The sequence below is a fragment of the Xiphophorus hellerii genome, chromosome 22 (genome assembly GCF_003331165.1).
Source record: "Xiphophorus hellerii strain 12219 chromosome 22, Xiphophorus_hellerii-4.1, whole genome shotgun sequence".
In the NCBI taxonomy this organism is placed as follows: domain Eukaryota; kingdom Metazoa; phylum Chordata; class Actinopteri; order Cyprinodontiformes; family Poeciliidae; genus Xiphophorus; species Xiphophorus hellerii.
The window spans coordinates 29,471,823-29,487,107 of NC_045693.1; the positions used below are offsets into that span (position 1 = coordinate 29,471,823).

Genomic DNA, 15,285 nt, shown 5'->3' on the forward strand with positions numbered 1-15,285 from the left:
TACTTGTTTCAGAACAGCAAATGTGTTCGACAGGTGGAAGGATGTTGTTGTCATACATGTGAAAACTAAAAAAACCCCCATAAATAATAAAAATTAAAATGAGATGGTTACTCATTCTAGCTTGACCTTTAACTGGATGATAGTAAGCTAAATGCTTCCACCGATCTTCCATCTATAACATCAAGAACAAACTATAAAGCCACCATAATGTGTGTAATATTATGTCATATTTATGACCGCCTCATGTCAGTCTTATGCACACCCATTCAAATAAAGTGTTAACCATCCATTTACTTTTGCGATCAGGATTTGTCAACATATTTACAATAAAAATGTCTTTGTCCACACAGTTCCATAAATTCCCTCCACAGATCACATTCTCCTCATTGTTGTATGCGCTTTGTGTTTGCTAACATTTAACTCGCTACCCCCCTTTTTTCTTCTTATTTCCCTGACTTATACCAAAAAGTCCTTTAAACTTCTGACTGTATTTGTTTCCAGAAGCTTTGTCCTTAAAACACTTTATACTTTCCACACAATCAACAGTCAATTTACAAGCAATCTAAAACTAAAGTCTTAAAATCACAAAAAATAAAACAGCTTGGTTTGTCGTTTAAAAGTCAATTATCTGTTTTCACCTTTTGTTAAATTACATTAGTGATATCAACCTATGAGTTCATTCCAACTCTTGTGACTGAAACAGGAACCTGGTATGTGGAGACAAGTTGGACTTTCAGCTGCTTCCAACCACTGCATGTCCAGCTAATGTAAAGGCTGTTAGAGTAACAATGAAGTGTAGAACCAAACCAGAAATGACCAAATCTATGCAAATAATATTATTTCTGTCAATTACATCTTTTATCACGAATGGTGATTATTTTCCCCTGTAGTAAATTACAGAGACGAGACGATATAAACCTTCACTTTATAAACACACATTTTAATTTAAAGATAAATATCACTACTTTCTTCTTGTGTGGCCATTCTTTTATGCACTGATGCCCAATTATGTTGCTCTGTTCGTAGCATCAAATAATTGCGTTCAACACCCTTTTTCACTTTTCAGAAACTGAATATGTCCACATTATTTCCATAATCACACTTTTAGACCTAGGTATGAATATAACTATTATGAATTACCAGCATGGATACAGTTACAGAGAAAGTTCTAAAAAATGATGGTGTATGCCTTTTAAAAGGAAATGTAAGTGGTGGAGCTTCGTATGGATTTTCAGGAAGCCTGTAAAGCCTTTCTGACCAAGCGCACAGTGTTTAGCACACACTCACCGAATATAAATAGTCTCAGTATCGGCTGTCATTCCCATTTTCAGCTCAACAACAATGCCAGTCGGCTTCTAGCGCAAAGTGGGAAGAAAAGAGAGGCACAGATAAAGTTCTTTTCAGCTAGATTTTAGTTTTGGTCTCCTCTTGTCCTTCTTAATTCCTCTCCTCTCAATGTGTTCATTCTTAACTCTTCATTGATTCTTTTTGTCCTCTCCTCTAAATTTATGTCATTTCCTTTATCTCTGGTTTTCGTTTATTTCCTTTCACCTCAACTTTCACCTTCTCCAATCGCCCTGATTCACTTTCCCCATTTGGACTATCTTTCCTCCGTCTTCATCCTCTCCTCTCTTCTTTTCTCCTCAGCGCTCCGGGTTCTGGTCCGATGTTCCGGTCCACCACAGTGGCAATCGACCCAGCGAATCAGCCCCAACCAAATGTCGAGCGGAACTGGGAAGCTTTTCATCCGAGCGGCGCTGAACGGGCAACAAGTAAGAGCTCTTATCTGCTTAAAAGGCATGTGGCGGGCTGCTTAAATAGTTTATGAGAGAGTGTTTGGTTTTCGGTGATGAGGATATCACTCTTGATACTGAGGGATTAACCGGCGTGCGGTCTGCTGAATTATGTCTGTTGACAGCAAGAAATGAAATGGGGAGAGAAATGAAGATGAGGAAGCAGGCCGATGCAACATAACAAGAAAATTGTGTTCTGGGCAATTATACAGAAAATGAAATAATGCTGCAGGGATTTGGAAGGAGCAGCCCCCGTTAAAGAGCCTCAAACCAAAAAAAAAGAGAAAAAAAGTTCAATTCAGCAGGAGAAAAACGCAGATGAAAGAATTCGCTCAGGAAATTAGCAAAAATGTTTTTATTATTGACCATTTGAAAAGCATCTCAGCAGGGAGGGAAATTAATGTTAAGAGTCACTGCAGCGTTAAGTTAGTCCTGATCCGTTTAACTAAATTCAGACTGTATTTAAATACATTTTTCTAGTTGTTTTTTTTTGTTTTTTTAAATAAAGAATTTAGATTGTCTGTTTTAAAAAAAAAACTCACTCATGTCATTTGTAGTAATAACCAGGACAGGGTTGAAACTTATACTTTAATTCAGGTCAGTCGTCTATGAGTTATACTGCAGAATACAGGATTAGCATTTTAGATACAACCTCGTCATTTCAAGGGTTTCCCAAATGTTTATGGTTTAACTTTCTTACATCAAAGATTCCATATTCATTTCCTTGTTTAATGGAAAGAAGAAACTTATTTAAAGGCCATAATATCCCAGTCACATTATGATTATGATCACCAGTTGCCTTTGGGTAATGAAGCTTAAGGGTCTGATGTCATTTAAATACAAATATTATACCAAATTATTACTCCTGAACTGTACCAGAAATTATACAGTGACTTACGAAATTCTTAACCTTTCAACACTTTCTTTGACATCTTGTCACCTTAAACCCTTAAGAGGCCAACACAAAGTATTACATAATTAGGAAACAAAAAAAGAAGATGTTTTTATAAAATTATTTTTCCAATATGTATCTAAGAGTGCAATCACACCAGACCTGTCTGGCCCACTGTAATTTATCTAGAAACTTCTGTTCCTTTGAGGAGATGTAAACTCTGATGTTAACCAAAAAATGTTCATCTACAAACATTGGTCTCAGTTTGGTTGAAATGAACTCTGGTGCAGTTTGAATGCATATGTAAACGGCAAGCGGACCGGAGAGCACTCCAACAGCAGGACATGGACTGCAGCGCAGGGCATTCTGGGTAAATACAACCAAAACAAACGTGAGTCTAGCATTAGTGGGAGAATTGACTCGAGGTCTTTTGCCAAAAACACTGAGAAATCTTACAACAGCTATAATCTGACTCCACTCCATTTCTGTTTACATTTTGTGAAGAAGAATGTTGTCCCTAGTGACTTCTTCTGAGGTTCTTGACTTGTTTCATTCAGTGGTTTTTGGTGTAGCGCCTCCACAGGCGAGGAGGTGAACAGGTTGCTGCCAGTGTTCGGTTTGTTTGACACAGAGCAGTGTGAAAGCAAACCACAGCAGCTGAAAATGTAACAGATGTTGCTGTCATGATGCCTCTGTGAGATATTTCAAGTGAGGACTTTGATACACAGACTTACATGAATCAAAAGAGGACACGCCCATATAGACACGCCCATTTTAATATCCAGTTCACTCAATCTGGGGGAAATCAAAGCAATTAAAATAGTTTCCAAAAAACTTGTGCCACTGTAACTGAGAACTTTTATAGGATAGAGAAAACAGACAGGCTGCTTCTCATATTTGCCTTCATTACTCTAAACATATGACCCCCACTATCTTCATCGCCGCCTTGTCTCTCTATATATGGCACCTGGAGCTCAAGCTTGAACCTTTCCATGTAGGTTCAAGCATAAAGGTTCTCATGTTAGAGATGTTACTGGAACAGTGGCAGGTGGAAGACAGCTATTGAAAGAATGCAAGAGGCTTGGCAAAAATGTGGATGAACATGGTCTGGTCAGACGAGACTGAAAGATTAAACCTGTGGGCCAGAGGATGATGGCACTGCATGTTTTTGAATGACTTAGCGCTTGAATATTCACGTGTGATTTTAATTGCGTTTCTTATTTAATGGAAACACCACAATTTGGAAATTGTGTTTTTTATACATTAGTGGAATGTCAAAAAGTTTTATGACCATTTGCAATGGAAACGCAGCTACTGCAAACATCAAGCCTACAGTGACACATTAATAATGTCAGTTGCTAGATGTGTAAAGCTGGTAGAAATATTACCCCAAAAGAAACTAAGTTTATTTTCTCCTTTGCAGGATTGATTCATAAAAATGAATTGCTTAAAGTTAGGTCCATAATTAAAATATATTCACATATAAGTGGGTTAGTCTGTGAGGAATTGTTGGACTGAATTATTTTCTGTCATCTTGTCTGAGTTTCTTCTGAAACAAAAGTTGAAATCAGATCCCTTTAGTCCATCTCCAGTGGATTTTGTGTGCCGAATGGCTGCATTTTAAAAACTAAGAAAGCATAACGCAGACTTCAGAGAAACAATCAACTGTCATCCTCTGATCTGAAAAATGTGTCACCCCCTCATTCGGTACAGGTTTCTCATTATAAAGTCAAAACCATCTGAAAAGTTGGGCAGTTCCTTTCAAACTCGGCTGTCTGCCTGAGTGCTGAATGAATTTGCATTTTCACAATAAGGAGAGAGAAATGTCATTTTAAGGCTCGCCTTCTTTAAACTCCCAAATGTTTTATAAACTGTGTCCACGGCATAAGAAGGAGGCACATTACAGATAACTTTTAAAGCTGTGGGTCATTTTAATACCTTTGCCCAGAAATATCTGTCTGAGTCATTTAACACACCTGTTTGCAGACAGATGCATGTCTGGGAGTTTGCTGTGCACTAAAATGGTTATAGAAAATGAATATTAGGATGTCTTCACACCTGATAGTCCAGTAGACCTGGTTCTATTGGGGACCAAAAGCAACGTGTCAAACAATCTCAGACATTTGAAAAACATGTACACCTCCTCACCTGGTGGGGGCGCAATACCAAGAACCACTGAAGGAAACGACTCAGAAACCTCTGAAGAAGACACTGAATGCAACTTCTTTCTTCACAAAATGCAAACAAAAATGGAGTGGTATCAGATTTTAATGTAGGATTTCTCATGAGCCATTTCTACTGCTAGCTCTAGACTTGCCCGTTAGTTTTGGTTGTATTTACCCAGAATGCTTTTGGAGTGGTCTACAGTCCACTTGACATTCACATATGCATTTCTACCACGCCAGACTTCACTTCAACCGAACAGTAAACTAGGTTTGCAGGCAGCCCAGACTTAGCTTTATTGGTCCACATCAGAGTTTGATTACTCATTCACACTTCCCCAAACGAACCAGACTTTCGAGTCATATGATCAGGATACCCTAACCCTAGAGAAACCCCCCAGATGGCAGCCATTAACAAGCTCCTTCAGCAATTCCAGTGAATTAGTAGAGATGATTTAGTTGACTGATGCCAGCTCACTCTTTCCATAGCTTTCTATAACTTTCCATAGGAAATAGGTTGCCGTCCATTCCATAAGCTTGAACGACGTAATATTACATAATATTATGTTTTATCTAAGTTTCTAGATCTAGGTTTGCTTTGTTTGGATCAATGATCTAATCCAGACTATCACCTTTAAATGAAGGAAAGTCGTCAGAGTGTTCAGGAATAACCCAAGAACAACTAACCTAAACTCCATCACTGTTCATAGTGAAGTTAGAAAATCAACATCAACATCAATAGCTGTCTCAGTGCCAACTGAGACAAAAGCCTTGCTTTAAAGCCAAAGGTCAAATTAATCCTTAAAGACTCAAATTGAATATGACATCATTAAAAGATGAGTGTTTGCAAACTCATGTAGTGCGTGTTTGTCTTCAGTTGTTCAGCAGTAAATCATCCAGCTGTACTAAAAACAATAAAACAGAAAATCTTGAAAGCATGATCGGAATATTGTATACAAAGTCTTAAAAAATAATGCCCAATGTGCCACAGAGTTTTTTCCTACTGTTTTTTATTACTGGAGTAGAAAAATAACCCAGTTATGTTTTGCATGTGTCATGTGTTGCAGTGTCAGCAGTACCAACCCTCTATTTTCTTCTCCCTTTCAGAACCACAGACCCAGCTGATCCAACCCTTCCTCCCCCTCGACCCCACACTCGAGTCCAGACTCCTGAGCAACACTGATTGGGCGTACGGCCAAACGGATGCAAACCACTCTGCAGCTGCTGCTGACGAACCCTGCATCCTCAAAAAGACCCATCTGGACTGCGGCCGCCTCAGCGCCAACCACACGATAAACCCTGATGACACAAACTGTACCGTTTCAAATCACTTCTACAAGCATTTGACGCCTTGTTGTTACACGAGTAACGCCATGACTGCTATAGATGTCCCAACAGCTGCCACTGGCACAAAATCCTGCGAGCACCCTGACCTGAACCCAAATGACAACAGAAGCAAGGTGATGAGTACGGCTCACGCCCTGTCGGCCCCCAGCCGGCTTCGCCCCGTGTCCTTCTCCCTGCCGAAGCGGACCTGCGTCCTCCTGCACCAATCGGCTGCAGTCTTCATCCAAGCCGGACAGGGTTCGGGATTGCCAGGGAAACAAGTAGGTGTGGCAAATCAGGAAAGGACAAAAAACCTTGGGGAGAAAGTTACTGATCAGGGGTCAAAGTCTCTGGTGTGTTCGGATGTGGATGCCTGGGACACTGGAAACCAGTGCAGTGTGGACAGTAAGATTGAATTCCGGCCTGCTGAGTCTGCTGACAAAGGACCCTTGGGACCGCCTGGGAATAATGCCCAGGTTTCCTCATCCAATCGCAATGTGATTGGAGAAGAGAACTTGACAATTAGTGGGAGTGGAGCCCAGCTCTCTTTACGTAAGGACAATGGGACAGAAGCCCAACGTGGGATTGAAGCTCATCTTTATTTAAACAGTGACACACCAGAACAGATTTCTGACAGCATCAGCACCGATTCAGCACACAGAAAAAATGAGGTCCACCATCAAGAAACAACACATCAAGAAGGTGAAGACCTGCTTACCTCTGCCACAAATCATCCAGAGAAGTCTGACTCTTGTGTCGTAAATGAGAGTCCAAAAGAATCAAGCCTCCTCTCATTAACCTGTTGCAACGCATCAACGCCTGTAAATCCAGATCGTCCCAAAGAGCCTTTCTGTCAGGTTCTGAGCCGTGACAGAGTCAGGGTTCTTCTCTGGCCCACAGAGATGGTAAACTACACCAAGACATCGCCCTCCATCTCCTACAGCGTCAACCCTCTACTGTACGACTTCAGAGCCCATCACAAGGCCAAAAAAGGGGGCACAGAAAAGAAAGGGGGACTAGAGGAAGGGAGGGAGAGAATAAAGCCATCTGTGATCAAACAACCCGACTGCCAAGAGAGGCATGAAGATACAGAGGGAGGAAAGGAAGAGAAGATAGATGAAAGGAGAGAAGAGGCAGAGGGAGGACAGGCGGGAAATCCTGTGGAAGTTGTCGACCATTGTGATGGTGGCGACGCAATCCAGGGCCGCTCCAGTTGCCGTGATGAAAATGCTTTAAAATTTGTTCCCCTCTCTGCAGAATGCCACCATGCACCAGGCCTTCAAAAAGCAGCAAGGAGAAGGAGAAGGAGGAGGGCAGGGATGGGGAGGGGAACAAAGAGAAGGGGGAGAAAGAAAAGAAGAGGAAAGGCGGATAAAAAAGACTCGGAAAAGGGAAGGATAATGAGTCCCTTCTTTGCAACTCAGATGTTTGAAGGGAGAGGGGAAGAGAAGCTGAAAAGAGAGGGCAACATAAAAGACGAGAGGAGAGATAAAGAGCTATTAAGTAATCTCACTGCAAATCAGCTGGTAGGAGGGAGAGAAAAGAAGACGAGGGAAGAGGAGCAAAGGATGAGAAGGGATCAGATGATGCGAGAGAGGGCAGGTAGAAATGACGAGAAGAGGGGAGAGCTATTAAGTAATCTTCCCATGAATCGGTGTAATCGGTGTAACCAGCTGTGTGTGCAGGTGAAGCGGGAGGCCAGCCAGCATCAATCCCACCAATCAGTCTCCGGATGGGGCCCAGGGCTCAGAAAGCTCCTCTGCAGGAGTGCAGCATGCTGCTCTGTGATTAGCCACGTCCCCAAGTCTGTTATGGAGACACCACGCTGTCCCGCAATTACACCCGTCCCTGCCGAGGATGACAAAGGGACGGGAGTGATCCACAAAGACGCACAGGCGGGGAAGAAGGAGGGCGGGCAGGAGCAAAGGAATCCGAGGAGCGGCGAGATAAGAGGCGCTGAGGAAAACACGTGTAAGCTAGCGATTAGCGGTGTTACTTTCCCCCGTCGAGACGCTGCATGCGAGGAGGAAATGTGTCTCGTTCCTAGACCTCATGGAGAAACGGTAGGAAATCCGACGATTAGCCCCATCTCCGCTTCCTCCAGAGACGCAGCATGTGGTCAAACACAAACAATACCTGCAGGACAAAGCTGCACCACGACAGTTGAGAGCCTGTGCTGTTTGGAAGCAGAGCCGAGAATCGGATCGGCCTGTGGGGAAGTGGCTCCCCCTCCCGCTCATTTGCTTGCAGGATTGTCCAGAAAGAGGAAGGGAGGATCTCCGGAGCCGGTGGCACCTAAGAAGAAACGAAGACGAGGCAGGAGGCAATTGAGGAGATTCATGAATGTTCTACTCAAGAGGCAAGAAAGAAAACAGGCCAGCTTGACCTCTGACCTCAGTGACAGAGGGGACTGTTGTTGTCAGCTCATACCTACAGACTGCCACCCAATCTGTAAGACCCAACAGCCCCTGAGCCACAACACCAACACTGACGAGGAACCACTTAGCTGCGGTTCTGACCATCAAGACAAGCCCTGCTGTTGTGATGAGAGTCATGGAACTGCTAACGACGGCAGACAATTTGACTGTGATCGCTCTGAAGGATTGACACAACTCAGTGACTGTCACACCTGTAACACCTCAATGCCGCACCGACAGGGAGCTGAGCGGTCCATCAGGGATGATGGACTTAATTCTGCCGTCTGCTGTGATCACGATACAACTTTTATCAAAGGATGTCATTTGGTTGACCGGAATCCTGATTGTACTTTGAACAAAACAGAACCATTAGGTTGTGCACAGTTAACAGGTACCCTCAGATGTAGCACCAACAACCTTTGTCAGCGTGAAGACAAGCACACCAAAACAGAGTGTCAAAGCACAACTGATGACGGTTTTCGTCGCAGTTGTGACTCTGTCGATAAAATTGTCAGGAGCGGTCAGAGCGAAGAGGGTGAAACCGAAGCACAGGGTCACGACAGCGCCCCCCTCTCTGGTCCAGACGGTGGTTATGGGAGCAGCCGGGGTGTTCTTCAGACTGAAACTGACAGCGGTCAGTGCCATGGTTTCAACAGTAATCCTGATTGTAATCCCAGCAGTAATACTGCTAATAACACCAGCACCAGAAACGAAGCAGAACATGTACACACCGGGGAGAGGCAGAGGAAGGAGGAGGAGGAAGAGGAGGAGAAGCGGCTGGAGAGAAAGAGGGAGGAGTGGGAGAAGGAGTGGGTGAGGAGGAAGGAGAAGGAGGAACGGGAGAGGAGGAAAGGGATAGAGTTGGAGCATCTGTTTTCAGAGAAGAGGCAGTGTTTTCCTCCTCACCTCCCCCCACGCTGCATCCCCCTCCATGCTCCACTCCTCCTCCAGCCGTCCCTCTCATCTTCCTCTTCCTTCTCCTTCCACCACACCTTCATCCAGCACAACCTCTCCCTTCTGCCACCTCCATCACACCTCCCGCTCTCCTCATACCCCCACTTCCTACCCCCCTTCTCCCCTCACCTCTCTTCTCTTGCCCCTGCTCCTCCGCCACCTCCACCGCCGCCCCCTCCACCTCTCCCTCCTTCATTCTACGCTTCCTCCCCCATCCCGCTGCTGGACGCTCCCGGTCCGTACCCTTTAGCGGCTTTTCATCCCGTTCAGAGTCACCACCCATCCCTGTACCCTCCTCCCCATCCGGCAGTTCTGCCCTTACAGGTGTTGCTGTAGGCTGCCATTCCCCAAGACAAATCCCACATCATTGCCTAAATATCACATCCAGGGTGGAATATGAGTCATTTTAAGGAGAGCGTAATCAGAAAACAAAGTCTATCTGTCTTCATGCAGAGCCTCTTGGAGTCCTTACACTCCAGTACTGATTCACATGTCTGGAAAAAAAGAAATATATATATATAAAAAGATGGATAATTATCCTCATCAGTCGCAATCCCGCTCTAAATGAGCCTCAGGTGTGCAGCCTGTGGGATCGTGGCGGGAATACGCAGCTGGGCTCGTTTCCCTCGGCGGAAATCAGTCGACGTCTCCCGTTTAGCATTTTAAACCAATCATTTACTTTCACGATGAATTTTGGCAACACTAAAAAGAGAAAGAAAAAAGTTCAGCCACGCATCCCTTTTAGATATCTTCACTCTGTGATCATAAACACGCGCTGTTTGGTTTACATTTTCTCCCCGAGAGGTTTCACATCGTTTCTGTCGACGCCACACAGCCGCGTCAGAGGAAAGGCAGATCTTCAAATACAATTGTAAAAATGTTTATATCCCTTGAACTGTCACCTTTCTTACGTTTGTGTCATATTATAAACATGAACTGTCGTTTATTGGGATTAGAGAAACATAAAATAAGTGAAAAGCAGACAGAAATCAAAATTCTTTACAAAGACAGATCTGATATTTGCATTTCTATTCAGCTTCCTCCTGAGTTAATACTTTCCTCTCCCTGCTGAAGGAAAGCATCGCCCACACAGCGATGGTAGTGTGTAAGGGGACGAGTTTTTCTGCTCACATAACGTTTTAGGAATTCATATGAGTTTTTAATCAACAGTAACTTTCTTCCATAAGAGCCAGATTTTTGAAACATAATTTTTTATGCATGATGGATTGAGCAGTTCACTAATGTTCTCTGAAAAACAAACCAGATATCAGGTGACTTTGAAGGGAATCAGTTGCATCAGCTTTTATCAGAGTAAATGTTAGCCATGCATTTCAGATTTTTAATTTTAAGGATGATATTCCTTCCAATTAACAGTAGCTGCATTTCCATTCTCCATATATTTGTGCAATTTGATATTTCGAAAATAAATTTGCCTAATGGAAATTCCAATTTCAAAAATATTCTTGTTTGTCAATGAAAAGTTTGAAAAAGTATTGGAATTGGTTCATCTCGCAAACCTGTAATGGAAACACTTTTTTTTGCATCACATGAGTCATGTGATCAACAACTGGATGTTGTCACTGGCTCCAACCATGAAGAAGAAGACCACAGGAAGTAGTAGGAGGATGATGACCCAGCATGTTTTTAATGATTAGCTCGTGAACAAACTTATTCACGTGTGATTTTAATTGTGTTTCTTATGAAATGGAAACACCGCAATTGTGAAATTGTGTTTTTTTTAACATTAGCAAAATATTGACAAAATTTTGCGTGATGCTAGGCGCGTGACTAGCAGCAGCTAGCATGACATTTAAATACAAAATGGAGACGTTTGTGGTTGTAATGTGACCAAACGTAAAAAATAACTTTTTTATACATTTATAACAAGTAAAATATTTTTAATGCCCCAGTCTTTTATTTATTGACTTTAAAACTTTTCTGTTGAGTAGATACATGATATATCAACATTAACATCAGCATTGGCTATTTATAACATATCGGTATCGGTTTGCTAAATAAAACTGAGCCGATATAAACAACCAATGTTTATTTCCATCTTGTTTCTGGAGGGGGAAGAGGTTGGTCACGTGGCAGTGACATTCATTTGATCCCAGTCAGTAGTGTGGACGTTTTTTCAAGATGCCCAAAAGATAATGAAATTTATATATAATACAGATAAATATGGGTTAGAACAGCAGTACAAATATTGATATTGGCCCAAATTTTCATATTGGTTAATCTCTAATTTGAATTCAGACTCTTAAGACTGAAAACTACAAATCTGGAGAAATAAAAGACGTGAGCTTTGCATGAAATGAACTTGGCTTGGCTTGATAATAATATTACCAGCACTCCCATAACATACCGCTATCTTTTATTGACACATCTATGCTCAAATTGCATCAGGGGTGGTTTTTGTGCCAAAGTCAGATGAAGAAGAAAATGCATTTGATATTAGAGATGATATCTCTGCTTCTGCAAGAGTTTTTTAAAATTGACCACTCCGCCAGGCCGTGCTGAATATGTTAAATCAGTGAAGAGCTGTACAGTTAGAATAGTAATAGGCAGATGAAATGTGAATCCTAGCCACTAAGAAGTGAAGCAGGAAATGGAAGGGCAATTATTCCGAGTCCTTTATGAGAACTTACAAAAAGCATGAAAGGCAAAAGGTTTTCTACTCCTCTGTAGGGGACAAAGGAACCAATACAAATATGAGCAACACACTCTTGGGCTTCGTTTACAAAGAAACACAGTGGCTAGAAGCTACATTTCTACACCATAACTTGTTCTCACGTTAAACTTCAAAGGATTTCGTTCTGAAATTTCATGTGATAGGCCAACACAAAGTGGATAATTGTGACATTTTTACAAATAATGTCACAATTGGATTGGAAGTCGCCCATTATAGCGTCCAACTGTTGGTAATATAATCTCTCTATAAACCACAGCTGTTGTCAGGTTATTACAATGTGACAAAATGTGAAAAGGTTCAAGGTTTATGAATAGCAAAAACATTCCCTAGATTTTGCCAGATCCTAGTAGTGACCTGCCTGCAGTTTGAGATGCAGATCGATTCGAGCTAGTGGTGATTTTTGCAGGAGTTTTAAGTGGGATTTCATAAACTAAAGACTGGAACCAGTGAAAAGGTAAGAAGGAAAGGAGACAGTGTTCAGTAATAAGGCACATAAATAGAGGTATTTATTATAATATTCATGAAATATTATGTTTACAGCAGATCTCAACACACTAAAAAGAATTGAAGTTACAATTAGAGCAAGTCAGTACATTTCTACAGATTTTGCATACACAATAAAGTTGATGCCTTTTATTAGCTTACAGTCCTTTCCTCAGAAAACAAGTACAGAAAAGCAAGAGATTTACTAATGAACGTATGTCCATTGATCATTCTGACTATAAAGTCATGAGTCAAATGATTAAACTTAATCATTATGTTTCTTAGAAATATGACTAAATGAAGTTTCCAAGATTGTATTGTCTGGACATACATGCAACTAGTGTGAAGCGTTAGTATTTACCTTGTTCACTGAAAAGCTAGTTATAAACGACAGATCACCAACAGCTGATCTCAGTTTATCGGCTTTTGTTCCTAAATACAGCGAAGATGGGGATTAAATCAAAGAACAATTTGAATTTCCACCACAAAAATTGAAGCTCCAAAGTTTGTACAACACATCTGTGACACTCAAAACTTTTTGTGACAACTGTTGGTGGCAACACAACCCCTTTCACCTTGATTCTACTGAACCTTTTCCAAGTTGACCTATTGCTTCAAACATCAAAACGGCTGACAAACAGATTTAGCTGGCGGCTGGAAACTGCGTGAACTCTGTCTCTGTTGTTGTTGGAAAGCCTCTGATGTTACGGGCTTCTTTTTCTGCCGTATATTTGCTGCTGTTACTTCCGTGTCAAAGCCTCGGGCAGAAACTGTGGAGCATGCACTGACCACCCACCCACCAACTCTGAGTCCAATTGAACATATCCAAGAGTAATTCATCTTTCAGCCACATTATCCAGGTCTGTTAGAGGCACGAGCATGAAAGACTTTCTCTGCAGGGCAACACACTATTATTCTTCGCTAATATTGAATAAGATAAGATTGAGAGGGGTTACTTTGCCATTTCATTTTAGAAATACACTGCTTTCTCTTTGAATATTAAATGCAAGCTGTTATTATAAATTGAAATAGCAATGTAACTGGAATTAGCAGTAATGATCTAGTCCAACACTGCTGAATAAAAATGCAATCTCTGTAATGTAAACCTCATCCTAAATGCAAGAGTTGAGAGGTTTAAGCAGATTTAGAGAAGGTTTTTATGGATACAGTCTATGTAAGTCAAACTAAAAATGTTCGTATTGATGGGTAGTTGGTTGGTTGACCCATCATACATCAAACTCAGATTATGTCTTCAGCCTCATTCTCTCCAAATTAGTTGTGATGCAAATAAAAACAATATAAAATTCACACCAGCTCACAACTTTTAAAATACCAAAACTGTGACATTACTCAAAGGCCCATTTCTCTCAGTCACTGAACGAGGAGCCACAGGGAGCAAATGATCAAAATGTGTGAAAACACATCATGTCGACAGGGAAGTATGGTAGAGGATGTATGATGTGATGGGCCTGGTTCTTTACCAAATGCTCTGGGAACTTTTAAAATGTCACAAAAAAATGATAAAAATAAAAATGCAAATTAGGTGTGTTTTATTTTACTAGCTTGGAGAGAATCAACCTGGCTACGCAAACCATAATTTGGTCAGATGCTGACATTACGCATGGCTGTAGTAAACAGGAAGTGGAGGTTGCAAACTAGCATGGACCACACAGCTCAGGAACATGGAGAGAATCTCCAACGAGATGCAGGTTTGTAAAGTTTTGTGGCTCTGGTAAGGTAGAGGTCTACTAGTGGATGGGAATGTTAACTTATTCTGCAAATGTGTTTCCATCTCCCTTTAGTGCATTAAGTCTTTTTTGAACAGCAATTTTGCTGTTTCCAAAAACCTTTTCTGATGGAAACACAGCCAGAGTGGCTTTACAAACTCTTACACATGCCAATAAGAATGTGGCAGAGTAACAGTAGGCTGAAAGTGGGTCATCACTGGGTCTAATGAACTTGGAGCCAGCGGGCAAAACAAACAATTAACCAAAAGAAAAATCCTATTGCCAAAAGTAACATTGGTTTTATTTTCCACATTGAATAAATGTACTTATCATTTTTCCTAAATGTTTTTATTATGATTGCTACAGGGATGCCAATAAATCCGGCTGGTGCTTTTATTTCTCATTAGAATTACAAACGGCTTTACGGTGAAATACAATGGGGGGAGGGAAAAACTATAATAATAAAAATCAGAAAGAAAAATCGCTTAAGGCTTTTCCCTTGAGTTGCTGTTTAAACAAACCAACACAGTCAATACGAGATAAAAACCTGAGAAGCTCCTTCCACAGATGAGATGCAACAGCTTGAAAGAAACCATCCCCGCAGGATTTAAATCAGTTGTGAGAAGTTATTAATGATCTCTGGTTGGAGGACCTCAAGGTCAGAGCTTAATTGTAAGGCGTCAATGGGTCAGAAATAATCTGAGGCATTGACCATGCAAAGCTATAAATGTTAAATGAATTCTAACAGCAGCTGGTAACGAGTGAAGAGACAATAAATCAGGAGTCGAGCTCGTTACTCTGGTGGCTTCGGTTTGCTTTTCTCACTGAATGGTGAGGAC

General features: G+C 41.5%; 1 protein-coding gene across 1 annotated transcript in view; it reads left to right on the top strand.

The window, feature by feature from the left end:
- The window catches only part of LOC116712646 (uncharacterized), a 95,996-nt gene extending 85,003 nt beyond the window's left edge, over window positions 1–10,993 (top strand). Inside the window, exons 4-5 of the mRNA XM_032552445.1 lie at window positions 1,648–1,772; window positions 5,955–10,993. Of these exons, the coding sequence (XP_032408336.1) occupies window positions 1,648–1,772; window positions 5,955–9,880 (4,051 nt within the window). The 3' untranslated portion in view covers window positions 9,881–10,993. The remainder of the gene's footprint in view (window positions 1–1,647; window positions 1,773–5,954) is intronic.
- The last annotated feature ends 4,292 nt before the right edge of the window (window positions 10,994–15,285 follow it).